At 47.3% G+C, this 15316-nt stretch overlaps 3 protein-coding genes across 5 annotated transcripts; 1 reads left to right on the top strand and 2 right to left on the bottom strand.

Moving 5' to 3' along the window:
- Nucleotides 1–21: 21 nt before the first annotated feature.
- On the bottom strand, nucleotides 22–2442 carry LOC9642257. The gene is made up of 2 exons (XM_024677511.1): nucleotides 379–2442; nucleotides 22–308 (listed from the first exon to the last, which is right to left on the bottom strand). Exons 1-2 carry the CDS (start codon nucleotides 2191–2193, stop codon nucleotides 213–215), a joined length of 1911 nt encoding a protein of 636 aa, XP_024533279.1. The 5' UTR covers nucleotides 2194–2442; the 3' UTR covers nucleotides 22–212.
- A 43-nt stretch (nucleotides 2443–2485) lies between these two features.
- LOC112346783 lies at nucleotides 2486–4099 on the top strand. 3 transcript variants are annotated; one of them, XM_024676420.1, is made up of 3 exons: nucleotides 2486–3015; nucleotides 3076–3411; nucleotides 3466–4099. In XM_024676420.1, exons 1-2 carry the CDS (start codon nucleotides 2604–2606, stop codon nucleotides 3237–3239), a joined length of 576 nt encoding a protein of 191 aa, XP_024532188.1. In that variant the 5' UTR covers nucleotides 2486–2603; the 3' UTR covers nucleotides 3240–3411; nucleotides 3466–4099. The 3 variants fall into 3 exon arrangements, with proteins under 3 accessions (XP_024532188.1, XP_024532186.1, XP_024532182.1); XM_024676418.1 differs by having other exon boundaries at nucleotides 2486–3251; nucleotides 3322–3411; XM_024676414.1 differs by having other exon boundaries at nucleotides 2486–3411.
- LOC9632525 (rosmarinate synthase) lies at nucleotides 4077–5690 on the bottom strand. The gene is made up of 2 exons (XM_002960469.2): nucleotides 5112–5690; nucleotides 4077–5046 (listed from the first exon to the last, which is right to left on the bottom strand). Exons 1-2 carry the CDS (start codon nucleotides 5565–5567, stop codon nucleotides 4183–4185), a joined length of 1320 nt encoding a protein of 439 aa, XP_002960515.1. The 5' UTR covers nucleotides 5568–5690; the 3' UTR covers nucleotides 4077–4182.
- Between the last annotated feature and the right edge of the window lie 9626 nt (nucleotides 5691–15316).

Raw genomic sequence — 15316 nt, 5'->3', positions numbered from 1 at the left:
GAGGCACTCGACAAGTTCGCGTGAGTCTCGAAATTCGTCTTTTGCTCGGTATTGTTCGTTTGAACTAGTGTTTCATCACCAAAAAAGTGTTTTTTCTTCATGATCTTGAGGAGATCTCTCTCCATTGCGAAGACTTGAAAAATTGAAAACTTATCTCCTTCGCGGCACGTAGAAATGGGTTCTAATTCAGCTGAAGAGCAAGCGTCCGAGATTTACAAAGCGACTCTTTCCGCGTGGAGGATAAACTCGCAGTACAGATTCTTGAGAGCAGTGAGAACAGTCATCAAGAGCGGCCCCATGATCGCCCCCTGCAAGGCCAAAACCAAGACAAAAACTATGAGAAAAAACAAAGGGAGAAAGAGTAAAGCAAACCATTACCTCGAGCGCTGGAGAGAAGAGTGCCATCCCGCCAGCAATGCTGAGCCCCGTCAAGTAAGCATTGTGTCCCGGGATCTCATCCTGTATCGCCCGGTTGCCAAAGTCAAGCACCAGACAATGAACAACTCCGAGCACCACCGCGGCAAGGTAGTCACCCTGTACGACGAGCTGCGCAGCCGCCGGGATGGAAGCAACGCCCAGCGGAAACACCGGCAGCACCGCGGTGACGATCGCCAGGAGCGTCGACACGTAGAGAAAATGGATGCCGAAAGCCCGGAAGAGCAACCACGTAAATGCGGCCTGGTAGAAGGCCGACTTGACGGTGGCCAGGAGAACGCTGCTCACAGCGCGGTTGAGCACGGTGGCCGATCGTATCCGCGCAGTCTCCGAGAGTGGAATCATCCCGAGCACCTGTTCCACCACCCCGCCCGACTGGGACGTGATGAGATAGTAGAGCAGCGAGAAGAACACCGCGGCCTGCGTGAGAAAGTGGAAGATCCCCGCGGCACCGGAAGCGATGGAGCTCCCCACGGCCATGGCGATGGAGGTTCCACCATAGACGACGTGAGAGCCGCCGAGGAGGACTCTCTTGCCGATCTCCGCCCCAGTCTCGCTCACTTGCTTCATCCGATCTCTCACGTCCTCGGGCTTGAGCTGGAGGTGGTCGAGCAGCAGCGAGAACACGGCCTCCAGCTCCGAGTAGAGTGCCTTGAGATCGTAGTCCCGGAGCAAGCTCCTGGCACGGTGGAGCCGGATGAGCACTGGATGCGAGGAGGTGGTGGTGGTGGTAACGTTGGCGGTGGCGATAGTAGCGGCGCCGCTCGCCTGGCGGCGTCCGCGAGCAAAGTTGACGAGGAACTCCTTCCCGGCGTCCGTGAACTCGGTGAGGTTGTACTGGACGCCGAAGGCATCGATGTGCTGGGACACCGCCTCGTAGGCTGCGGAGGAGTGCTGCTCAATCGCCACCGTCACGTTGCTGTGCTCGAGCCACTGGCGGAGGCCGACCATCTCCGTGTAGTTGTGGCGCTGTACGTGGATCTTGAGCGCCACCGCCGCGTCCCGGGCCTCGAGGCCGGCCTTGTAGGAGAAGAGGACCAGCCCGGCCACGGAGACGAGGATCATGAGCATGATAAGCCCGATTGCCACGATGGTTGGAAGCCTGGCCGCCAGGAATGCCGTGGCGTGCCTGTTAAGAGCTCTCGAGGCCCGGATGATCGGCCAGGACGCCCAGCCAAGCCACTTCCTCGTCACAGTTCTTTGCTGCCTGGATGATCTCTTCACGTCCATGGCCACCGAAGAAGGTGGCGAGGATGGTGGCGATGGTGGCGGCGCGAAAGCTCCAAGCCTGGAAGCTCCAGCGTAGGCAGCCAGGCCAGTGGCGATGGCCGTGGCCAGCGACGCGACGCCGAGCTTGTCATAGCCGAGAGTTACCACCGCGAAAGCTAGCAACCACTGAAGGAGCTTGGAGAATCCAACCTTGAGAGGGAAGGCCTCGTGCCTCGCCAGGATCCAGAGGATGGTCGCTCGCAAATCCTCGATTGTTCCAGCTAGACCCTTGCAAACCGCGAGCGGGATGGCGAGCAGCGTTTGGATGAGTCCCTGGCGGAGTGGAGCCTCCCAGAAGCGCACTAGACTTCCCTGGATCTCTCGCAGCGTAATGGAGCACAGCACGGCCCACTGGATCGGCTTCCAGAAATCCTTGAGCAGCAGTCCCAGGCCGTAGAGAGTGAGGATGAGCAGCAGCAATCCCGCGTGAGCCATGGCGATGTAGAGCGCGAGCTGGAAGTTCATGGCTTTGAGTTTGCTGGAATCCATGGCCGGATCCTCCACACTCTTGGGTGGCTACGCCTCCAGCAGCAGTGGGGGAGCGAGAAACCATCAGCTCGCCACTAGCTCGAGCCCGCTGGACAAAGCCTCCTGGGCATCCAATCCAGCGCAATTCTCCCCATTTTCCTTACCGCCTTGCTTGGAATCGAAGCTCCCCACTCTATCCATGCAACGGGGCCCAGGACCAAGAAATCTATCCACAGAACGGTCAAAGATTCCCACCTCCCTAAACAGCAATCCGCGATGTGAGGAACCCTAAAAATCGGGACAAGACGAAGGAGGGTCAGGTGGAAGACGAGGCCTACCAGCGGCAAACGGCCGAGTTTCGGCACTGTGGTCCCTGAACTCACGATGAATTTGCTTGCGACAAGGAGGCCTACGAGCTGTTTGTGGCGGCGATGGAGGAGGAGGGGCGGCCGCTCGGCCTGTGGGTGAAGCGGATGCTTGACGAGAAGGCGCTCTACACCGACGTCAACTACTTGGAGAAGCCGGGAAGCCAGATATGTCCGACTTCCTCCAGCTTTATCTCTTCTCGGAGCTTTACTTTTACTTTCCTGTTTTGTTGTCTGGGTACTGTGATGGAACTTAAGTCTTCGTGTCAACCGCGAGATCCTGGCAATGCAATCGAGCGATGGTTCTTGGATCTTGTGAGATCGTGCCGCGATCTCGCGGCGGCGGAGGCGATCCATTCGTGCATTGCGTTGGCGGGACATGCGGGAGTGTGGGTATCGGGCGCCAGGTCTTTCATGGCATTCGATCCAAGAACTGCTACTCCTGGTCGATTCTCCTCTGCGCGTACTCGCAGAATTGGTACCAAGGAGGTCTTTGATGCAAGCACGATCCCATCTGAATGCCAAACGCTTCTTCCAGATCGCGCCGGCAACGAGTTTGATCTCCTGGAACACGCTCCTGTCTGCATTTGCCCAGTTCGGGAATCTTTCAGGGAATCCCTTTCAGGAGCCTTGGAATGGGCATATTCCACCTGGAAGATTCTCGGAGAATCCAGGGTCTCTCTCACTACCCGGCCAGATTAAAAATGTGATCCAGTAAGTTATCTAGTTGATTGTTTGCAACTCTCAATTCTTCTTTCTTCTTCTTTATTTCTCTGTTCTTTAGATGGCCACCAGAGGTCTTGGAGGCCACACTGATAGTCCAAGTAAACCGAGTGTCCGAGAAAGAAATTATCGTTCCTATATGATCGATCGGGTCAGTGACTTTGGCTTTCAATACAATGGTCTACTCATTTTCTGTAGAACACAGAGGGAATGGTGACTGGATACGTGATATATTGTGTGAGGCTTGGAAAACTGATGCTGCCAACGGCGGACGTGTGAGAGTTGTGCCTGGAAAGCCTCCCATCCGGAATCGGGAGTTCATCATGCTTGCCGGCGTAACAGAGCGTACTTTACCGATGGCCGCCTGCTTAGAACAGGGATCTCTTTGCCGAGCAACATGAATACGCAAATATCAAGGTGCGTTTGCCAAGAATTTTCTTTTTTTTTTCGGTTGGTAACAAAGTTTACATCAATGCTGACTCATTGCTGAGCAATGTCGAAACTTGACTGACGATACGTCCTCGTTACTGGAGAAAACTTTTTCTGCTTTATGCTCCTCTTAGTAGATCTTCTGAGCGCGCCAAGATAACTAAAGCAGATGGGAATCGTTTGAGTGCCTGTTATCCTTGTTACCTCTAAAATAGTGCCAATGGAGGTGTACATATCCAATACGCTGGATCGCAGCCCGACCTTGGATGCTGGATGTCCAATCCGGTGAGACTGGCGGGTCAGGTGACCTCGGGCACCCGACCCCTCAAGGCGCGAAGGTTCAAATTTTCGAAGTCTTCGCAATGGAAAGAAAGAGATCACGAAGAATTATTGGCGAAACAAATCCAAGCTCCAACCCAAACGAAGAATCGATGGACAACTGAGAAAAGAGCTCGCGCATTGCGAGCACAAGAAGAATGTGCAGAGCTAAGGCTCACACGAACTTGTCGAGCGCCTCGACTCTCATACAAACTGTCACGTCCATGCCATTCCCATCCGCGGCCGGGAACAAGTAGAGCTTGGAATCGTCCAGGTCGTTCGTCCCGAAAGTCACCCCGACCGGCCTCCCAAATCCAAAGTCACACTCGAAAATGGGGTGGCGCGGTGAGCTCACCACCAGCACCGACTGCCCCGGCTTGTGCGCTGGAATCTCGGCACCATTCCTCGCCAGCTCTTCCACAAACTTGTTGATCACCAGCACGGATCCCTCGACGTCGCGCAGTCCGGCAATCCCTTCGTGGATCACCTGAGCAGCGTTGCAAATCCCCCCACCACCAAGGAGCTCGCAAATTTTGGCGCGGACTCGGGTGCCGGTGATCGCGTTTCCAAAGTAGGAGTCCGGCATGGATGCGATCCTTCCCCGGCAGTTGACCAGGATCGCGAAGTAGCAATCGTCGGCGTTGTCGAGAAATCCCGCCTGCACCGCCGCCGCCACCGTCCTCCGCCAGTAGTCCGCGCACACGAGCTCGAAGGAGCTGAAGCTCGAGAGAGAGGTTTTCAAGGCTTGGATGACTTCTCGTGTGGCTTTGAATTTCTTGACACCGAGCTTTGGCTTGATGGTGTTCTTGGTGGCAATGCCAAGTGCGAGGCCGACCATTCGCGCCGCTTCTTCTAGTTGCTGCTCCAAGAGCTCGGGAGGCTTGTATGCATAGCAAGAAACTCGCGGGAGCGGTGAGGTTCCTCTGCTCCTGGCGCGCTCGGCCCACGACTTCATGAAGTTCCAGGCGCTCACGCCGTCCATGGTTTGGTGGCTAAACGCGATTCCGAGGCTTATGCCTCCACAGCCAAATCTCGTCACCTATATAGACGTGGAACTTGGTGAGCAAGATCAAGATGGTCACAAAGGAAATGATAGACATTTACCTGGACAAAGAGCAATGGCAGCTTTGGATCCCACGGGTACTTTGGAGAGCATCCAATCTCAACCAGCGAGTCGCAAAACTCGCTGGGCTCGAAATCGCCCAGATCCTCCAGCCGCGCAGCCGTCTGTGCCTCTGCAAACTGGACGCTCGTCTCGCCCGAGCAATCGATCCAGAGGCCGCTACTAAGATCTTGATCGACCACCATACGCCCACACAGCGGCCGGAAACTCACCAGCACCCATCGCAAGCTCTCCTCGAGCGCTGCCACCACCGCCGCGAAATCCATCCTAGAATCGCCGCGCTCGAAGAAGAGGATCCTCTTCTGGTAGAGAGCGATTCTCATCACGCCATCGAAGGGCGTGAGCTCGTAGCGCGTAGGAGGATCAATGTCGCTGGCAGCGGCGGCTGGTTGGATGGATCGGCTGCAAAGTAGCTGCACGGATTCGAGCTGCACCATAGCACTCGATCGAGTGCACAAGAAACACGTAAGATGGGATCATCCAGATCAAGCCTCTTCGGCCAAGATTCCACAGAGCTAACAATCCAGCGCGAAGAAGACAAGAAATCGCTGGCACGTAGCATGGGACTCTGTTTCTCGGAAAGACGGTATAAAGCTCTTCGAGAAGATCTAGAAACAAACGAAGAAAACATATAGATGGATTGACCAATCGAGAACTTGGCCAGCTCCCGACGAGTGGCAGCTTCCAGGCGGCCCCACGGGCGTTGTCCGAGGCCGGATTGCTGCCCGAGACTGGGACGCCCGAGCGGCCGGGGTGGCGACTGGTAGGACGGATCAAAACCATCCGAGAAACTGCCACGGCAATCGCTGTTCGGGGGCTCGTAATAGTCTGGTGTCTGCGGTGACATTTGGTGATCCTGACGAGCATGTCACCATGTTCAAGAACATGAGCATGGCCAACAATGAGCAAACTTTGCATCAGAAATTTTTTTCAGCGACGTTAAAGAAAGTGTAAGGGAAAGCTCATTAGTCCGTTGACATTGTTTCGGCATAGTCTTTAGGATATCCAAGGTAGCAGGATCACTGGAAATTCTCAAGATTTTGATCTGGAAGATGAAATGTACGACCTTCAAGTAGAGCATGAAGAACATGTGGAAGAAGAAATTCTACTAGCAACAGCAGAAGAAAAGGTGAACAATGCTTGTGAGGACAATGCAAGATAAAGGATTGGTGCTTTAGAATAGCAGAAGCTTGTGACGAGGAGTGTGTGTCTGCTGGTTTTCAGGACAAGCTGATGAAGATTCTCTTTGGAGCTTGTCATTCAGAGAAGCTGTCCTGCTCAAATGCAATCCATGCTTGGGACAGAAAACAACAAGTGCCACATTCGTGGAGTGATCTTAACAAGAAAGCTCTAGAGTTAGGAGTGCTAGAAGTGGAACGATGGTGGTTTTTTGCTGCTCAACGTGAACTAATCATTATGCAAGCTGATCATTGTCTACTGTCCTGTACAAATCTAGATAACATGCATGGCTCTTCAATATCTACTTTTGTGAAAAGTTCTCAAGTTATTGACAAGCAACTCAACTTGGTGTCATGAATTTGGCAATCTAGAGAGCTAGAGAAAGGTGGAAAAACAAAGATTTAGATCAAGTCATCAATGAATTTTGGGATGGTGAAAAGTTTCAAAAGCTTAAAGTGTTCCTTGATCTTGAGAAGAGCTAGGAACTTCTCACTATTTGCTCCAGCTTAGGGTTGGCTCACTATGGCGATAAAGAATCAGGAGTTGGAAATATACTACTTCATGATCCAAGAAACCTCTACTTAAGATGGCTTCTAGATATGATTTTTTTGCTTTAACTTGTATTATCTTTATCCTTGATAGTCTTTTTTTTTAATGCTCTCCAACATTGCTTAGATTTCACGACAGTGATTGCCTTTGTAGGATATTCTTTTGAACATGCATGAAGAGATGAAGAATATATCCGAGTTTCTTAAACAAGGCCAATATCAACCTTATATTGGGTTTTTTATTTTTTCTCATTTGGATTGTATTTGATATTTTCTTTGTTTCTTTTGAAGACTATTATGAATACTCAATTTCAAACAAATTACATGTAAATCTACAATCTGCCACTGAAACAAGCTCGTAAGGATGGATTTCTTTACAGTTAAAGTTTTTCTCCATAAATATCACCCATCCCAGCATAAAGTTCAACTACATAACTTGCAAACTCTATGAGCATGGATGAATGATAGCCTTCAATCATTGTTTGAGGATTCAACTCATCACAAAGACAAAGTGTTCTAGGTATTTCATACGTTGTTCTATTGGTTTTTGCTCTTTCCAGTGGATCAAGGATCTCATCAATGAGATATATCCTCTTGTTTTCTGAATAGGGATAATTCATTAACTATAGACACTGATATATACCAATATTTGCTAGTATCAAAGTGCAACAAAAAGTGTATAAAAAGTGTCCACGATCTCATGGAGTGCTCAAGCCACTCATGAATCAACAGATTAATGACTGATTGAATTTGTAAGATTAAAAATGATCTAGAAACCACTCTAAATTCACAGGAATTTCACTATGGTTTCTAAGGCACTAAAAACCTTTTAGTTTCTAGTGGAAACTTTACTTTTGCTTTCCTGTTTTGTAGCTTGCGCTCGTCTTGTTCATGTCAACCGCGAGATCCTGGCAATGCAATTGAGCGATGGTTCTTGGATCTTGTGAGATCGTGCCGGAATCTCGCAGCGGCAGAGGCAATCAATTCATGCATTCCATTGGTGGGAAATGCCTGGGTATTGCACGCTAGGTCTTCGATGGCATTCGATCCAAGAACGGCTACTCCTGGTCGATCCTCCTCTGCACGTACTCGCACAATGGGTAGCTGGCCCAGGCCAAGGAGGTCTTCGATGTGAATCTCTAGAAAAAAAAGCCCAGGCTCAATCGATCCAAATCCAGCATCGGCATCGCTTCGAAGACTTATTTGCCTCCACTTGCAGTCTTCGTCGCATATAAGGGAGAAGCCGCACCGCTGCCGCTGCGAGACCATTGAATATTCTACGAGCATCTTCCAGGTGGAATATGCTGCCAGCATGGCATTCCGTCCAGCACGGCGATCTCATCCAGGCCAAACGAGTTCCAGGAAATGGAGCAGCGAGATGCCTCAGTGGAATCGCAGAGTGGGAATCTGGAAGAAGCAAGGTGTGCGTTTGAGAGTAGGGTCTCATTCACGATCATTCTCTCGGCATACAGGCATCTTGAAGAAGCAGTTGCACTAATGCCTTGCCATGACATTTCTTCTTGGAACGCAATGCTAACAGCATACTGGATCTTTCCAAGACGGATGAGCTCTTTCCTCCGAGATCTCGTCTCGTGGACGTCACTTCTCTCGGCATATGCCCAGAATGGGAACCTGGAAGTTTGATTCGATGCCTAGTCCAATTTTAATCTCGTGGAATGCTCTCCTCACTGGCTATGGGTCCATGCTCCAAAATTTTGGAATTGCTGGGAAGAATGAAGATCGCAGCTGTGTGCCCCGACGAAACAAGCCATTTGCTGCTTCTCATGGCTTGTGCTCGAGGTCGTGCTTCCTTTTGATGGTGATGGATTACGAGCTGGAAGCTGGAAACGAACACTACAGCTGCATGGTGGATGCTCTCGGCAAAGCTGGGTGCTTGGATCAAGCCTGTGATTGCGAGCCTGCCGTTTGTTCCCACTTCTGTGGACTGGACACGACAGAGATGGGCCTGTTCGGGTTGCAGTAGGGCTTAAAGCTGGCTGGGTACAACGGGACGAACTTGACGCTCGGCATATCTCTAACAATTTGGGCTCCTCAATTGCCCGAGAGGAAGACAAAAAATGCTATGCTTCTTGGTGTTAAAATTTACGGGCCACTGCTGGGGGTTGTGTACCTGATGCTATCCTCTAGACCACGATCAAGTTGGCTATGGAGATTTAGCCTGAAGAGCCTCACAGTCCACCAAAGCGGTCGAGGGCCAGCGGCCCCATTCCCGGGGGATTCAAACGCTAATGTTTCAAGCTCTCCCCTGGGAAATTCATCTCTACTCGACCCCTTTATATACATGGCGGAATTCTGAACCACGGCAGGGTGGAATGCCCTAGCAGTGAAAATCGACACAAGCTAGAGCCACGTGGCGTGAAACTCTTGTCCGGAAGATCAAACCTCATCTGCCAGCTCGCGATGATCTTGGCGTCGTTTCCATGAAGAAAAAATAAGCCGAGAGATCAACATGAAAGCGGAGGAAAAGTTACATGTAGTTTGCAACGCGCTGAGATTGCTGGGATTGGTAATTTGTCTGGATTTATGAGCCAATCTAGCGTGACAAAGCTTTGGGGCCAGAGCCGGTGGGATTCAACAATGTCAATGCCAATGTTGTTGAGACAGAGGCCAAGATCAAGGCGTACAATGAGGAAAACAACGAATCAATAAGGCGTGTTTTTGAGAAGAATCGAATCTTTGCTCACACACAGGCAACACCACTCTCCAGCAAGAGCAAGGCTTCAGTGAAAGGAAGCCAGCAAGAAACTATTTTCCATGGTATCCCAGCGAATCTGGATCGAAAACATCTCGCCAGGGGCTGGTCCATAGACTGCTATGGAAGGTTATGGGCCAACTAGAGACAAGAGAAGAACTGCGAAACCTTCGTCATGGTCGAAGATCAATGTAAGTTTTCTTTCTTAATTTGTCCATTTATCTCTGAGAATGATGTGTTGTGTGCTTGAGGGAAGAACTGACTTTCGCGCTTCTCACACACTACGGATAAGCAGACTCATGCCATTCAGGTCCCGGGCTTCAACAACTTGACGATCACCAAGACGGTCAACTTCGTCTTGGCGAAGGCATTTGTGTTAAGTTTCTCATGGTTTTCTCCTGGAGCTCTTTCCTTATTAGTCTTCACGTTTGTCTCATCGTTCGCCTATCGATTGTGTTTTCAGATATCTCGTCTCTGCGGCAGGAATCGGCACTGGTTACATGCTCCTTCCGCAGAGTCTATGGAGCCGTCTATGTGTTTGTCGATAAAGAAGAGGAGCTCGTCAAGCAACAAATCCGACTACGCAACGATCGGAAGTAAAAATCAGAACTTTGGTGTCCACCGGTAAGTGTGGGATTTATGGAGGTGTGATTCACTATTCTTGCAGAGGCTCCGTTTCTCGCAAGCAATGCTTTCCTCCGGTGAGATGGGACGAAGCACGATTCCTCCGAATCTCGATCTAAGCCGTTGGCTTGTATCAGGGTTAAGGCTTAACTAAACTCGTTATGTAGAACAGAGACGCAATATTTTTCAAGTGATCAACCCTGGGAAGACTGGCCAGCCCAGGGACCTGAGGGATAGTCTTGTAGAGCCGATCCCGGGTTCGAACCCATCCGAAGAAGAGGGACCCTCAAATAAAACAAACTGATCACTCCTTTTATTTTCCCAAGCATGTTGGGGCACGGATTCGAACGCACGACTCCTTCGTCCTGCAAATAATCCAGCGCACAGACAATGCTGCGCTGTGGCATGCTGAAAGAACCATGGCCTTCTCTGCTGCGTGGACTTCCCCATACACTAGGGGGCAATGTGATGAGTCATGAATTCAAACCCCTCCTCCTTCACCAACAATGAAATGCGAATCAATCTTGGAAACGTCCTTTATCATCTGGCATGCCTGTTGGGCTTTTGCATCGCCAGCACGTACTGGATGTCTTGCAAAGAATCCAAACTCTGTATCTCATCCTCACGTTTTGCAAGCAGGCCGAGCGGCTCACCTGGCCAAGTCCTGCTTAGTGAGGTCCCAGATGCAAACAATCCTCGAATCCAGCCGCAAGCCAAAGCCCTGAGCAAGCAACTCTTGCCAATTCCACACGGCCCAACAATTACTAGTGTTTTGGGGGTAGACAGCACCCCCACTTTATTTAGAGTGGGCCCCATTTGCTTATTTGGATTTGCATGCCACCTCATTGCTTACATAAGCATGCCATTACTATAAATGAAAGATTGTTCTAGTATATTATTTTCAATTATTTTTAAGTATTTAAAAGTAAAAAATAAAATATACTATTTATTCTACTATAACAACATTATCTTGATTGTATAGCTTAATATGACTACATAGAATATTAAATGCAACTTCCTTTATTTCAAGATATATTTTTCACTGAATATATTCTTGAAAGTAAGAGCTGTATAATCCTTTTGTTGCACCATAGTGAGGAAAAGATCTTTTCACTGCATTCCATGTTAATTTAATACGATTTGTACAATCACATGATCAACAAAATTCTAGGAGTGATTGATTATATAATGAGTGAAGTTCAACTGATTCAACCATTCTGAATCATAACCAGCCCAACAATCAGTATATAAAATTGTTCTTAAGAAATTAATTATACTTATTAATTAAGAATAATAATATAAATAAAACTTACCTAGTTCAACATATAAAGTTTGTGTAGTACGATTAGCCATTGTAACTATAAACATTCAATTTGAATCATGTTCAATTCCTCCAAAGATCCATTGACTTTCTACTCTTCTACCACAATTATATTTTTGCTTACCAAACTTACTTTCATTAATTTCCACAATTCTTCTTGGACCACCAATCTTTTGATTACCCCATTGTAATATGATAACATAAATATCACAACAAAAGTTGTACTAATTTGTTGTCATGTGCTCACTTTTAATACTACACTCAATATGAGCTTGATCTTGTGGCATTTTAATGCACTAACAATACATCACTCTAAATATTTGAGAAAATGTGAGATTACTATTTGCAAACCATGTATTAGTTTTAAGACATTTTGTGGTATTGCAATTTTTACAATTCCACTTTAAACCATCTTTATAACCTCGATTATCAGATCAATATCTCATTGGTCGATGACATCTTTCACATTCTCTCTCTTCTGGAAGAAGACCAATTGTAATACAAAAATAAAAGAATTTACTTTACTATTAGTTCTCTCAATAAGATCAGAAACATATTCCAATCTAGTATAATACTAAAGAGAATGAATAAAATAAGAAAGAAAATATGAGCACAAACACAATGAGGAAAAACCTAAACCAAGCATAGGTTCTATACTTATGAATTATAGCCGTTCATTCACTGGCTAATTATAAAATTAAAGTTGTTAACATATTAGTTAACCACATCTACTAATTAAAGTTTAACGTTACTAATTTAGAGTTAGTCATTAAACATTTAGGGTGCAGAGTTGGGCATGACTAAGTGCACTAAGGAGGAAGCGAGGTGGCAAAGGTGCAGCCACATAAGAGAGGGGGGTGCTATATTGTGTGCGTTTTTGTCTCTTTGCCTGCTTCCACCAAAGCCTTGAGATGAGGGCGACTTAGGCATCAACAGTATCTTGCCGATTCCTGGATATGGAATCACTGTGATCTCACCATAGTGCATAGCTTACTGTCAATTGCAGTGATTTCACCTTGACTGCTGTGGCCAGATCGTATTCCCCTAATTTGTTCCAGCTATCCATTCTAGGCAATTGTGACCGTCCAATGCTCATTCGCACCTATGGGCCAGAATCACATTGAAGCACATCGTTGATCCAGCTCATCTCTTGCTTTTAAAAGTGCCAATATGGATTGTGAGAGATTGGAAATCTTTCACAGTACAGTGACGAGAAGGTGCTCTACATCAACGTGAACTACTCGTGTTTGGCTTGGATTGTCTCCTTGAGATTCTTTGAAACCTTCAAGTTTGCTTCTCCAGTTTTATTTTGTATTTCATTATTACTAAGGCTTTTACAAGAAACACATCTTTTTAACAATTCTCCCATGACAAGTAGAGAAAGTACCTAGATCCTAGAGCCCTTGTTACCCAGAGCTAGCAGGGTATTGCAAGAGCTCCCATGTTTACCACCCTGCCCTTGTTTCCCAGATAGAGCAATAGATCAAACAATATACTAGTGTACAAGAATCTAGATATTGTGTCATTTTCCTTCTCAAATGTTTTAGGATTTTTTACATTTTAATTCTTCATTAAATAAAGCTAAAGTAAATTCCATTAGAAGTTTGCATTACCTCCAGAACTACTTTTCCACTAGTGCAATTGAGGAACATGTGATCAAACCTTCAACTCTTGATGGTCCCTTCTACAGACTGTCTTTTAAAGAACCAACATGAAGGGAATGGCAATGTTCCATAGCCTTTTAAAAAAGGTGTGCGAGATGATTGAGTCCATAATTTTCCACAGTGTGCTTAGCAGCAGCCACCAATGTCTAGGAGTGTAGACATTGTTGACCCTAAACCGTTAGTTATTGTTGTGACCATTGGTGTTTGATGGTTATGGCAACGCAAAGTACAACCCATGCGGGTGGGTGAGCAAAGCAGTGTCTCTATCCTCTTATGTAAGAGTGATGATAAGCAGTTCACATCCAAGTCACTATTCACAACTCCCAACTCTTATATCATCAATCACTATATCTACCATCACTGTCCTTTAGGATGTATTTCCTGGCATTGGCCAAGATTAACGTCCACTATGAAAGAAAGTGATCACTAAAGGAAAGGTTCAAAGTAGATACTAGCATTCAAGGAGCAAGACTTGTCAAGGCTGTACAATGCTTCTTCACCTCTTTCAACAATAACAGCTAAACAAATATTAGTGGAACAAGATGCCAATCATGAATACATTCATTGGATATTTAAGGCTAAATGTCTTTGAATTTGAGTAATACTAGGTTATGTGACCTCTTGCAATGTTTAAATTCAAGAGTTACATTTGAGTTTAATTAACTAAATTTAATTAACTAATTTTGTTAGTTAGTTTATATGTTGAGATTGATATATGATGGTTTAGTATGCTCTAGCTAGGCTTAATCCAAGGTATAGTGTCAAGAGAGAGGGGCTCTTGGGAGAGTTGTGGCTCTTAATTTTTATTCATAAAGGTATAAATTTGTAAAGAAGCACGGTAAATTATAAATAACTAAAGAAAATGATTTGAAAGACAATTCATTGGTGTAGTTCATATCCTTTACCCTATAATTATTTACTATAGGATAACCATGGAGTGAAATTTAACTCTTGAACATATATGCTAAGGGCAATGGAGCGGGACTTGAGTTTGAAGGCCTTAGGCCACTAAAAAAGAGACAGAACTAAACTTTTGAATATATAGTAAGTAACAAAGGAGCATTTAAGATCTCTAAGATTATGATGTCAAATTGAGCCAAACAAAGTCTAATGCTATTTCAGCATATTTGTGGCCTAATATGAGGATATAAGTACAGTTAGCATAGTATGGATCTTTTACTTAAAACCAAGCCAAATATAAAACAAAAATAGATATATTTACTGCAATATCTCAAGTTAGTCAATTATGCCTAATCTACGCATTACCCCTATTATACATTTTAAAATCTTAGTCCAAAGAGTTAATCTTTGGGACAATTTTGAACCCTCAAATCCTACTTCGAAAGGAAAAAAATCCTCTAGACAAATTTTTTGTGTAAGAACAAAAGCTCCTTCCATTCTGTGTAACACTTTTTTCGGCTTTAAACCCTTTTTAAGCTCTTGTTTTCTCTTCCTCTAGGCAGTGTTGGATCAGTTGTCTCGGCCTCCGTCCCACAATGCGGTGGTCGATTGGAATGCTATTCGCTCTACACACCCACGCAAGAGCATCGTAGGCCCATGGCGATGGCTCCAGCTGGTCGGATTCCACCATGGCCACGTACGCCGCCATGGCCTCCCGCCACCAGTGCCTCCACCAGCTTGTTATACGTGATGGAATTGGGCTCGATCCCCGCCGCCTCGAGCCTGCGCATCCACTCCACCACCCCCGCCGCGTCGCTGCGGCGCGCGCACACCGTGATGATGGCATTGTAGCTCGCCAGCCCCATGGCCACTCCTTGCAATCGCATCTCCTCCACGATCCTGGGAATGGCAGCGGCGGTGCCACCGCTGGCCTTGCCGTGCGCCGCAATGAGCGTCGTGTAGATCAATTCGATCGGCCTCACGCCTCCCCTCCGCATGCTCTCCACCAGCTCCATGTCCCGGATCGAGACCAATCCCCTTCTCGATCGAACTGAGCAGCGATCCAAAGGATCGCGCGTCAGGTGCATGGCCCGCCCGGATCATCCGAGCGAAGAGCTCCAAGCATCTCTTTACTCCGCCCGGCGCAAGCGCACGCCACCATCGCTACGTCCCACGCCCCCTTCCCGGGCTCTAGCCCCTTGTCCTCCATCTTGCCCAGAGGAGCATCAAGCTCCAC

The sequence above is a fragment of the Selaginella moellendorffii genome, unplaced genomic scaffold, assembly GCF_000143415.4.
Source record: "Selaginella moellendorffii unplaced genomic scaffold, v1.0 SELMOscaffold_0, whole genome shotgun sequence".
In the NCBI taxonomy this organism is placed as follows: Eukaryota; Viridiplantae; Streptophyta; class Lycopodiopsida; order Selaginellales; family Selaginellaceae; genus Selaginella; species Selaginella moellendorffii.
The sequence above is the reverse complement of the archived record's forward strand: the minus strand, read 5'-3'. Positions and strand labels throughout refer to the sequence as shown.

Excerpts from the sequence above, each read along its gene's own strand:
- LOC9642257 (XM_024677511.1), bottom strand. The coding sequence starts at position 2,193 with ATGGATTCCAGCAAACTCAAAGCCATGAACTTCCAGCTCGCGCTCTAC. Across the intron at positions 309-378 it reads TCTTCTCTCCAGCGCTCGAG|GGGGCGATCATGGGGCCGCT; the intron begins GTAATGGTTTGC and ends TTGGCCTTGCAG.
- LOC112346783 (XM_024676418.1), top strand. The coding sequence starts at position 2,604 with ATGGAGGAGGAGGGGCGGCCGCTCGGCCTGTGGGTGAAGCGGATGCTT.
- LOC9632525 (XM_002960469.2), bottom strand. The coding sequence starts at position 5,567 with ATGGTGCAGCTCGAATCCGTGCAGCTACTTTGCAGCCGATCCATCCAA. Across the intron at positions 5,047-5,111 it reads TGCCATTGCTCTTTGTCCAG|GTGACGAGATTTGGCTGTGG; the intron begins GTAAATGTCTAT and ends ACGTCTATATAG.